At 43.9% G+C, this 11,769-nt stretch overlaps 1 protein-coding gene across 19 annotated transcripts in view; it reads left to right on the plus strand.

Annotated features, from left to right (window-relative positions):
- GJC1 (gap junction protein gamma 1) overlaps positions 1-11,769 on the plus strand; it is a 40,396-nt gene that overhangs the window by 19,850 nt on the left and 8,777 nt on the right. For 10 of the 19 annotated variants that reach the window (XR_012778605.1, XR_012778597.1, XR_012778599.1 and 7 more), the window contains 4 exons: positions 1,653-1,728; positions 1,862-6,083; positions 6,808-6,901; positions 8,337-10,832. Coding sequence is in view for 1 of the 19 variants with exons in the window: in XM_075522690.1 (XP_075378805.1) it covers positions 1,881-3,062 (1,182 nt within the window). In the remaining 18 variants the exon portion in view is untranslated. Of the gene's footprint in view, positions 1-1,652; positions 1,729-1,861; positions 6,185-6,807; positions 6,902-8,336; positions 10,833-11,769 lie in introns of those variants that run through there. The other 9 variants (XR_012778602.1, XR_012778608.1, XR_012778607.1 and 6 more) reach the window with 8 other exon arrangements.

The raw sequence follows: 11,769 nt of genomic DNA on the forward strand, positions 1-11,769 counted from the left end.
CCTCACTCCCTTCCCTGTTAACTGATGCCCAGAGTACCTGCTCTCTCCTTTAAAAAGAGACTGCTGTTCTTTTGCTCAGCCACGTGTCTTTGCATTAAGCGTGGTTAAAGCAGTGGTTTTGTTTCGGCGACTCAGCCTCTCGAGCAATCTGTGTTTTTCTGCATCACTGATAACTCTCATCTTTGTTTGTCAGCCTGCAAACTTCTGTGCCATTTGCAGATTTTGTCAGCAGCCATTTTCTGGTCAAGTCTGGGGAAAATACAGCCTAGCTGCCAGGCCTGTTCCTGGTCTTTGCAGAACTTGCTGTAATTACACGCAATTGCTCTTGGTTCTAATGTGGGAATAATTTGTCAAGATCTTTGTGACTTTTAATCCACTTAATGTGGGCTTTTTTAATACTCTCTTGCACTATTTTTCTCACACTGCCATGAAGTAATAAATCAAATGTCCTACACAGCCCATCCGCATTATGTCTGTGCTGTTGCCTTTTCAATGAAACATTGAATTTCACCAGAAGGGGATTACATTTATATCCTTTAGTTCTGTATTGATTGCATCCCCTCAAATTTCATTATTTCGCCTGTGAACAACTCTGTAGTTGTGTGGGAGAAGTTGAATAGTCGCAAATACTAGTTTTTTTCCAGTCTCCTGGAATTCCTCCAGGTTCAGAATAAATCACTTTTAAGATCAGAGTGCCAGAGATTTTTCCAATTCTGGTTTTAGGATCTTTCACCAAATGTTGTTCTGATGTAAACATTTCTATTAATCATGTTTGACAAACTAATGTTTGACATCATCGGAGGACTGAAAGATGTCTTATCCCCTGTGATATAACAGCATCAAAAGGTGGTCCATATTTTACCAGTTTTACTACTTAGAGCTCCAGGTGGGCCTGTAACATTGCTAGGTTTCACTTCACAGTGTTGCCAGCTGTGTTTCCACTGATGGTTTTTTTTACTCTTATGATTGCAAATTTATATTGATTTCTATCTAATATCTATTCTAAAATTTTTGACAGATAACGTTTTTAACTAGGTTATCTTTCTACTCTCCCAAAAACCGCTACAAAATACATACTAAAATATTTTCTAGCCCTGGAAGGGAGATTTTTAGCCTCCCTAAGTGACTGAACCCAAATCCATAGAATAGTTTGAGCACCAGGTTAGAAGTCAGATGTTCCTTAGGTCAAACCCTGTCTCTAGCCTAGACCTGCAGGGTAGCACTGCTCAGGTCACTCAGGTTGGTCCTGTCTTTAAATCAAAGATAATAGCAGTTGCCTGTTTCTCAGGTTTCGTCTGGGTGATTCATTTCTGCCTGAAGACAGCTGGCATTGCCCCGTGGAGAGAACGGTTTCTCTCTGTGGGCTGTGGTCGAGGCCGAGAATGCTAGCTCAGGCTTTAACAGGGCTTGGCCACCTCCGTGCAGTTAAAATAAATCTTAATGTTAGCGGTGGGACGTAGCCAACAGCACCCATAAGATTTCACGGGAGCTTAGCTTTCGATCCACTGTTTTAGAGACTTCAGCCTCAAATGTAAATGTTTTTATTAACATTTGAAATACAGAGCAGCCGTGTCTTTCTCGTCTGCTCGGGAGTAGCTTTGGGAGCACGTTTTGTTTGTGAAATGGCAGTTAACTGCTACTTTTTTTTGTAGCAGACTTCTCAAAAGCCTGCAGAGGAGACGTAGGATCTTCAGGCAAATTCTGGCAGCTGGAGTTTCCCGATAACAGGTAATGCTACAAACATGAGTGTGTGCTGGTTGTAAAATTCTAGAGTTTTCTGACTCTCTTGGTTGAATGTTTGCACTGTTTAGGCTCAAGCTGATAAACTCATAAATATTTGGGGGTTTTGTTTGTTTTTTAGATAAAATTATTTGACCACCATGAGTTGGAGTTTTCTGACCCGACTGTTAGAGGAGATCCACAATCATTCAACCTTTGTTGGCAAAATCTGGCTGACAGTGTTGATTGTATTTCGGATTGTCCTAACTGCCGTGGGAGGAGAATCCATTTATTACGATGAACAAAGCAAGTTTGTGTGCAACACGGAGCAGCCTGGCTGTGAGAATGTTTGTTACGATGCTTTCGCTCCTCTTTCGCATGTGAGGTTTTGGGTCTTTCAGATCATTCTTGTTGCCACTCCATCTGTGATGTATTTAGGCTATGCAATTCATAAAATTGCCCGGATGGTGGAACACAGCGAAGCCGACAGAAGAATCAGAAGCAAAAGCTTTTCCATGCGCTGGAAACAACACCGTGGCTTAGAGGAAGCTGAGGAGGACCATGAGGAAGACCCGATGATGTACCCAGAAATAGAGCTGGAAAGCGAACGGGAGAATAAAGAGCAGCAGGCCCCTGCCAAAGCTAAGCATGATGGCAGGCGGCGAATCCGTGAAGATGGACTCATGAAAATTTATGTGCTGCAGCTTCTGGTGAGGACTACGTTTGAAATCTGCTTTCTCGTGGGTCAGTATTTTTTGTATGGCTTCGAGGTCAGCCCCATATTTGTGTGCAGCAGGAAGCCGTGCCCGCACAAGATAGATTGTTTCATTTCAAGGCCAACCGAAAAGACCATTTTCCTGCTAATAATGTACGGGGTGAGCTGCATGTGTTTACTTTTGAATGTCTGGGAGATGCTCCATTTGGGATTTGGCACAATCCGGGACACGTTCAACAACAAGAGAAAAGAGCTGGAAGACTCTGGTACCTATAACTACCCTTTTACTTGGAATACACCATCTGCTCCTCCTGGCTATAACATCGCAGTCAAGCCAGAGCAAATGCAATATACTGAACTGTCCAACGCCAAAATGGCCTACAAACAGAACAAAGCCAATATAGCTCAGGAACAGCAGTATGGAAGCAATGAAGAAAACATTCCTGCCGACCTGGAAAATCTGCAGAGGGAAATTAAAGTGGCTCAGGAGCGCCTGGACCTCGCGATCCAGGCTTACAACAACCAAAACAATCCCGGCAGTTCCAGAGAGAAGAAATCCAAAGCAGGCTCAAACAAAAGCAGTGCCAGTAGCAAGTCGGGAGATGGGAAGAACTCTGTCTGGATTTAATGTTGGCTGAGTTTATATATTGTGTTTTTTCTCCTAGTTTATCATAACCAGCAACCCCTTGAATAATGGCTTCCATTAAGTAAATATTTGACTCTGCTTATTTTCAGGGATACCGTTGGCTAGTGATTCAACCTCTCAGAAAGGGTTTATACGCATATTCTAGGATTATAGAACTTTATTCTTCTGTCTTCCAAGTCAGAAGACAAATAGGTATATTTAAATCATTCTCATTGAACGGTTTATGCTGTATGTACAGTATTATAGTACATTTATTATGCACAATTTTTTGTATTTGTACACTGGATCTCTGACGTTACACTTTTTTATATTAACAAGGAGAAAGCAATGGGTAGCTGTTAGTATTTTGCTAGTTTTGTTACTGTGGTCCGCAGTTTCGTCGTTGTTCTTCCTTGTTTTAAACGTAAAACTTTCTATGCTGCGTTTCAAAAGTGCCTTGAACATGCACACAGCACAGAGGAGCCTCCGGTTATCCAGGCAGCCCATGGGTGCCAGTCACTGAGCAGCAGAGCAGTGAAAGATTTGGAAAACATCTGTTAATGGTGCTCTTGACTCTGTCTTTTACAAAAATGATGTGCTACTTTCAAAATGGAAGTGTCATACTATAGCTACTATGCGCTTACAGGTTTTTTTGCCCTATGGAAAATTACTCATGGGAAAAATGTACGTGTGTGAGAGCACTTGTGCTCAGAGTAAGAGTGCCAGCCATAACGCAGAGAGGGCTCAGACCTGCCTGCAGGCTTTACGCAACAGGAGGGAAGAGAGACTTCAAACTCTTGTAAAACATCAAAAAAAAAAGTAAATAGAAATTACTGGATTCAGTAATTCCACATGTTTGTGTGATACCTATGGAAAGAGACGGTTTTGAGGTCTGTTGTTACATAACACCCCGCTCCCCAAGGGCATGAAGTTGTTATGATACTTTTTGGATAAGATTTCTGTCTTTTCCAAAGTAATCTGGTTAGATGGAGTCATGGTAATTTTGTTTCTCCGTGCATTATACTCGAGGAAGAACCTTCTTCCTCCCAGCCAGGACACACGAGCTGTCTGTGAGAGTTTTTACAAAGCCCTTTCCGAATATCAATGATATTGCCTTATTCCAGACCCCTTTTCCTTCCATCATGTCCAAGGAATTTAGTTCAGACAGAGCAATATGTATAATTTAGATTTCTGCTTGAGAGACCAGTCAGATTTGGCATTCTGTGGTTTTGGCATTAAACTTGAATTTATAATTAGAAAAAGGAGAATGTGGTATTTACTGCCTTTGGCAGTGTCTTTTTGGCAAGGATGCGCATTAATGTTTGAGAGATGCTGATAAACCTGTATGCTTTTTGCTACTATTTATAATGTATTCCGGACCTTGCTCCGCTCTCTTTTTTTAGGTTTTCGTGCATTTTAATATATTTTGGGGGCCTGTTTCAAGAGGGACTGTTCTATTTTGAGGCTACCTCAGTCCTTAGTGCCCTCGTTACAGCCTGGTCAGGAACAGGACTGAGAAATAAGGCTCCATGGAGGACACAGGTAAACCCGTACTCCTTTTCTGTCCCGCAGAACATCTAAGGGTAGGCTTCATGTTAAATGTAAACTAAGGGGATATGAGGCCGTGCTTGCAGTTATCCTCTACCCAAGCACTTGCTGAAAATAGGCATTTTGCTGAATTGTTTTCAGTCTGTTTTCACTCTGGGACACCAGGCAGTCCAGACATAGATCCCAGCTATCTCTCAGCTCTGCTTTAGAGAGGGGTAAGCGTGCCCAGAGCCAACGCAACCCTCCGCGTGAGGTCAGTGAGAGCTTCTGCACTTCACCTCCAGCAGAGACATTTGGAAGTGAACTTGCTTTTTGTTTAGCAGTTAACTCCTGGCTGCTGCTCCAGGAAATGAGCAACTTAAAAATTTTATGCAGAAAAGTTTCAGGGTGATGGCTTTAAGTAGTAACACAGTAAGTATATAGCAGTTTTTAAAAGCTTAAGTGGACTTGCAGGCAGGGACAGCTAGCCAGTGAGATGGGACTAGCTGTGTGGGGTGAGAGGGAGTTTACTAATAGTGCTCCTCTCATTAAACAGGAGTCTGAAGAGAAGCGTACTGCCTGAAGATGGGCAGAGAGGCTTTGCCAGCAGAAAGCTGTGAGTGTGATGGAGAAGCTGGGTGGCAGGCACGTTGTCTGAAAGTACTAGGGAAAGACATTTGGAGCCTGGTGATAAACATGGGTGCATGGCTACAATCCACTCATTATCCCGGACACTGGGGTTGTTCTTTTCAGCTTCCCAAAAGGGTTACGTTGCTCTTAACCCTTTGCAGGGGTTTCAGAACAGCCTTTCACCAGCCGAATGGCAAGAACTGAAAATCCTTTCCCCTGGCTGCTCTCTACGCAAACTGCAGCAATTCCTTATTAATGGCTTAGAATAAAATTGGTCCATGACAGCTGCTTCACTCGTTGTTTGTATTAGCTCTTTCCCAATTAACGATCTAAACCGTTACCCGCTTAAAGCTACTGTCTCAGGTCAGTCCTGTGAGCTTTGGTCCACACCAGTAAATACTCCTGTTAGTGTATAGAATATTCCAATCCCAGCACTGAATTAATTCTGAAAATGCAAAGGAATGGAGCTGTTTCTATTACTGTTTGTTTGTTTTAATTTTAATTGTGTATAAAGTGCACATTTTCTTTGAAACTGAGTGTTTGTTATTAGTAGAGGATGTCTGTTAAAGCTCTAAATGTTCATGTCTGTGACTATTCAGTTTCAAAGTATTGGGCTTGATTTTTCCTTTTGAAGAAATGATACATGCATTACTTTAAAATGCTCTCTTGCTTTGGCTTAATGTAGGCCATTCCGAAATGTTCAGAAGAGACTTTTGGACAAAAAATACTGAAGATAACTTGGGTTTCTCTTGTCGTTCTCTGGGTTTGGATGCCGTTTGGAAAAAAAAAATCTATTAAATCCAGTGGATTACTCCAGTCTGAGTGAGGTGGCTTCTTTTTTCCAGCAATAGAATATACTCCAAATATGTGAGTGAGGGCAAGGGATGTTTTAATGATTTGTCTTAGAGCCACAACTTGGAATTTTTATATATTTGACCTTGTTTAGTGTAATAAAAGAGTCGGTTGGAAACTAACTGTGCCTTTCTGCATGTGAATTGCTCTTCAGTGACAAGAACAATTGCATTAAAAGAAGAAAAATGTATAAACTTTGGAAGTCAGACCTTGAGAAGGGTACCACTTATGAAAACATGAAAATCTGCATTTATGCATATGAATGAGCATGCTGATATTGTCCAGTGAACTGTGCAGCATTAGCTGGCCTAATTTAGCTGCGATTTTCGAAGGAACATACGGGAGCTGGCTGCCCAGCTCCTTTTAAAAATTGCAGCTGAATGCCCATCTGTTTTGCCATCACAAAAGATGGCTTTTGTAAGTGTCCCATGCTTTCCCCTCGCTACAAATTTGGCCTCAAAATTGGAAGTATGTCTAAGGAGGCATTAAGTGGTTTGCTGTGTTGTGCAGCTGCGAGAAAGCTACAAGTGAGATGGATTTGGTAGTGGGGGCTTGGAATAAAAAGCTGTTTGTTCAGAGTTAAAGAAAAAAGCAGCCATATAGACAAGGACAGTGCTGCTCCTGCTCACAGAGCACCTTGTGTCCTGAGCCTCGGCGAGGGCTGTAATGGCAGAAATCGGTGACGGTGATCGAGGCAGGATCCAGCAGTAATAATTGTGTGTGTTTTTTCAGCTGTCAGGTTACCTGAGCATCCTGCAGTCTCCACAGGTTGGGAAACGCGTGCGGAGCAGGGAACAGCCCAGACGCAGTCGCCAGCTCCGTGCCCAGGCAGGGTAACACTGGCTTGAGCCGCGTGGCACGGGTTCAAGTGCATGCATAACCGAGGAGGTGCAGCGGGGCCTGGGCTCCTGCTGCGTCGCCTCTGCTGCTCCAGGAGGACACTTAACCTCGCTGTTATCTTTGAGCATGTGATTATCTCTGTATGAGTCAATGCAGCCAGCTACAGGCATCCAGCTAAGCATGTGCTTTAAGTGTTTTAATGCGCAGAAGCCTTCATTTAACAACGAATTTGCAGCAAGAAATTCTGAAATGCTTCAGGCATTTAACCATAACTGAAAAAGAAGGGTACAGTTGCAGCGCTCTTCACTTGCGCTATGTTTCTTGGGAAATGGTCTAATAGAAGCCATCATGTGATGGCTGTATTTGATCTTGTGCTCAGAAACAGGCCAGGAGTAGAAAACCCAGAGGTCAAAGCTGGGATCGTACGCAGTCACCCCAGTCTTGGTTCAGTTGCTCTGTGCAGACGCACGGTGCTCTTTGAGATGCCCCTGGGTGTTTCGCGTGGCCTCCAGCTGCTGCTCCGAGAGGGTGCATCTCCCAGGGGTCCTGTGCCACATCTGCCAGCCCTGCGCGGATGCCCCGGGGGCTTGAGGACCTCTCTGACAGCACCACGCACGTAGACATGATCCCAACTGATCCTTTGTGTCTCTGGGCAGGCCAGCTGACAGTTCCACCTTGTTTTCCTCTGCTATAAAGTGAGGGTAACATGACTTATTTGTACCAGGTATTGCAAGTATAAATTAGATCCTCTCTGCGGAGTAATTTTCCTCTTGGAAGCATAGGTTAGGGGTTTAATATTGTTGGCATTAAGTGTTCCTGCCTATAGGTTAGCTACAATCCTGTAGCAACTATGCCATTCTTCTTGTAGCTTGATTTGTTAATAATTCAAGAATTCTTGATACCTTGATAATGCATAACTTGCCAGCTATGAGGTTACTTTCAAGAGGAGCTGTTTATTGAGACGCGCACAGTTGCTCTCGGGGTGTTTGTGGCGTGCCTAATTCCTGTGGATCGGACGTGCTGTGCTTTGCACGTTGTGCAGTTACCGTGAAACAGTTCCTGCAAGATGGATCCGTTTGCACGAGTTAAATTACGATTTGCTGTTAACGGTGTAACTAGATGTAATCCACCTTTCTGCAGCAGCATGGAAAGGAGCTCAGGGGCTTCTGCTGCTTCGGGGCTTGCCATTCATTTTCTCTGTGTCAGAGGAGACCTCAAATATCAGTTCATCATTGCTTGGAAAATGACATTTTGTTTTCTACAGCGTGACATTATCATTGTTGTGTAAACTCTGTGTTGATAGCTGGGGAAAAATGCCGTAGAAGGGGGATTTAAAGGCATCTGATCAATGCTCATCGGTGCTATGGAATAGCTTCTATACAGTTCAGATTTTGCTGTCCTCCTCCCTTTTATGTTTTTATTGAACAGGATGTTCTGGTTACTCTTTGGCAAAGGATGTGTCACCCGTTTGTGGACCCGAGCCTGCTGCTTCCCCAGGAGCAGAACTGAGGCCCCTGCTACTGTGTCCAAATTGACTTGCGGTCGTACGCCCTGGGATTTTTACGCATGACCCTTGCTCAGGTCTGTGACTGAGCTGTGACTTCTGCTGCCTTGTGGCCTGGATTTCCTCTGTGTGGAAACGAAGTCTGGCCGAGGAGAAGCTGGGGCTGTGAACCCACTTTCTCTTTAGAGATGGCCACGGCGTGTGCCTGAGCCCGAGTGCAGGCGTGCGGCCGAGTCCTCTGGTTTGAAGCGATGCAGACCTGTGTATCGTCTGAACACGCTTTGCCAGGAGGTTAGTCTCGGGATTCAGATGGAAGTTAGGATCTCAGTCTCTGGCGATGAATGAGATTTCTTAAGTCAGCAGACAAGCAGTGATATATTTTAGCTTTGTTGTGAGTATTGGAAAGCATCATGCCAGCTTCTCAGCTTTCATCTTGCCCTTACTTAAAGACATACTGTGACTTAAGTGAGTTAGTTACTTTTTTTCCCCCCTCTGAGTATTTCTTATCCCCAGAAATTCAGTATTCCCATTTATGAATGTTTGCCAGGCTTTTTATGTATTTTTCCATAAACTTGAAATAATCTGAAAATCCACCATCAGAAAACTTCTTAAAAAGCCTGTTCTGTATGGAAAATGTTTTTGGTAATACATTGATATTAGCAGGTGTCAGTATGTACATGTGTATCCGTAGTTTTGGAGCAACCTCATCGCCTTTGGCTGTTATTCCCTGACTTCTTGTGCAGGGGAGAAGGTGAGGGGATTGAACCCTTGATAGCTGAATTTAAGTGCGATGACTCCAAGCTCTGAAACAGAATTCCTCTCTCACTTTATATTGCTGATAGCAATATTTCTTTTTCCTCTTTGAAGCTGGTATTACAATATTGAGCCATTTGTTGCTGCATGTATTCTTATGTCATATACAAAAAAATTAAGACTTAGTGCATCGCAGAGATCCTTTGAGTGTTTGCATTATATCCTTTGAGTGTTTGCATGAATTAGGGTTAGACCAGAGACCCCAGGAAGTCCCACTGGTGTGCACTGGTGAAAAATGCTGTGAAAATATGAAGTTACAAAGTGAAGTTTCCAGGTCGTCCGTAGTTTTTAATGGAGGGAAGAGACCCCCGGAAGCACTGTACCCACTGCTCAGGTCAGCTTCGTCCAGAGTACCTGCCCGGAGGAGGACAAGGAGCACCGGGACAGGAATCAGCTTTCCTGGAGCTTGCTCAGCAAAGCACCGCATTTCATTAATTGGTTCCAGCGCTAATTGGAGGCTGGTGGTGTGTTCGCAGGTACGTTGGATGTTTTATAAACTCTATGGCCTCCGTAAGAGGTCCAGCCCTTTGGAATGAGCCGGTTTCCACTGAGCTGAGGGTGACCCTCCAGCCCAGACACGGCCCTTTATCTGACATGTAAAGCATGAATCAGAAAACGCGGCTGATTAGTCAACCATATTTGGTAATAAACTTGTTAACGTTTCAAAAGGTCTTTGAGGGAGCTGTTGAAAAGTCCGTTTGATTACATCAGCTGCATGCTGAATTTCTATGGGCTTGTAGCTGGAACACACTCAGCTTGCGAGATTGACACATGGGTTCCCTGGGAGTGTATTTTCCATATTCTCCAAGAGAAAAATAGATAACTTGGCTTATATAAACATGTGCAATATGTTATATACTATGTTATATGTATGTTATGTATGCAATATTATATAAATGCTCTTAAAATGAGGTGGAAAGAGACGTGGAAACATACAGCAAGGATCTCTGAAAATTAGGGCTGCATTGATCTGGTAAATTTTGTCATGAGTTACATGATTCAGACCAGAAAAGGGCTAAATGTAAACGTTCTGGACATCAGTTGCTGCCTTGTTACAGTGCCGTGTTAAGAAATTGTTTGGCCAGATAAGATGGGTTATTCTCTCAAACCAGGTAAAGTGCGCAAGAGCAGTGCTGTTGGTGATGGGAGCTCAGGAGGGAGAAGGGAGAATTGCCAGTGTGGAGGGCAGAAGGAACCGTGCTCTTCGTCTTTAGACCAAGATATTTTCATATCTTGGTGTAAATTTTTGATATTTTGCTATTTTCATTGATTCCTCCCCCCCCCCCCCCCCCCCCATATCAAATGTTCTAATGGAATTTGCAGGTAGCATGGGACTGGGAGGTGTTTTGTAAAGCCAGTGAAGGTTTGGAGACGGGAACTGCTGTTATCAGTGCTATGGACCTGGCCTGACCTGAGTGCGCAGTATTCTCCCTCCTAAAGCAAAACTGCTTTTCAGTGTGGAAATGTGAGCAGCCTTGCCCATTTATTAACATCTCTCTCCAGCCCTCCTGCAGGTGCTCAGTGACTTCAAGCAAATTAAAGGGAAGTTCAGGACACTTCCAGTCCCATAAAAAGGTGGTGGCTGGAAGTGCTTCTGTTGAAAACAGGTAAGAATACGTATTCTTGAGGATTTTTGTAGCGTGGCTGGGCAGCTGCCAGATCACGTAGCAGCACCTGCAGCCTGCCAGGGGATGGCATGATGGAGGACACGTAGCCAGGAGCCTTGCAGCAGTAAGAAACTTCTAAAGTAAGAAAAAGAGATGCAATTGTATCCAATAGAAAATGGGTTTATTAAATGAAACGCAGGGACAGAGAGATGTTTTGCCTCTGCACAGAGTGCGAGTCTGATCCACCCGGCACATTTTGATGTTGTCCAGTGTCTGGCACTCCCGTCTGAGGGAAGTCCTTGCTGCTACGTGCATTGCGATAGCACCTAGACGCTGCAGGGCAGACTGGGGACCAGGGTGCTCTGTAGGTATACAAATAGCCACCTTATCCTCAGGGTTAGAACTATCAGAGGGCAGAGGGTAAGCGGGAAAGCTTTACACCTTGGTTCACCCAGAACGTGGTATTTCCAAGAAAACTCAAGCTGCCCTGAAGTTTCCTTTGTCAGCATGTCTATTAGATCACGCTGTCCCTGAATATTTCTACCCTATATACTGGGGGAGGGAGGGCAGTTCATTGCTGGACTGTCACGGGAGGCGACGAGCTCAGGTATGCCACCAGGCTGTGAAATGAAATTCTGGTTTACTCGGTGGCTCCAAAATCTGGTTTCTTGTCATCTATTGCCTTTTCTTGCTGACTAGCTGATTGGAGCAAGTAGTGTTACGTAATGACCCGGTTGTTTTTTTAACAAAAAAGTAAGTTATGACCCTCTGCAATGCTAGGATTTCATGCATTTCCTATTTGTACGCATATTTTGATGGCCAGTAAGGAAAGAGAAGATCCTTGCTAAGAAAGGAGATCCCAGAAAAACGATAGAAGCAGTGCAGGGGTAAGGGGATAGTTACATAAACTGCTCTGACCTGGAGTGCCACGGTACTG

This window comes from Mycteria americana, chromosome 22 (assembly GCF_035582795.1).
Source record: "Mycteria americana isolate JAX WOST 10 ecotype Jacksonville Zoo and Gardens chromosome 22, USCA_MyAme_1.0, whole genome shotgun sequence".
In the NCBI taxonomy this organism is placed as follows: Eukaryota; Metazoa; Chordata; class Aves; order Ciconiiformes; family Ciconiidae; genus Mycteria; species Mycteria americana.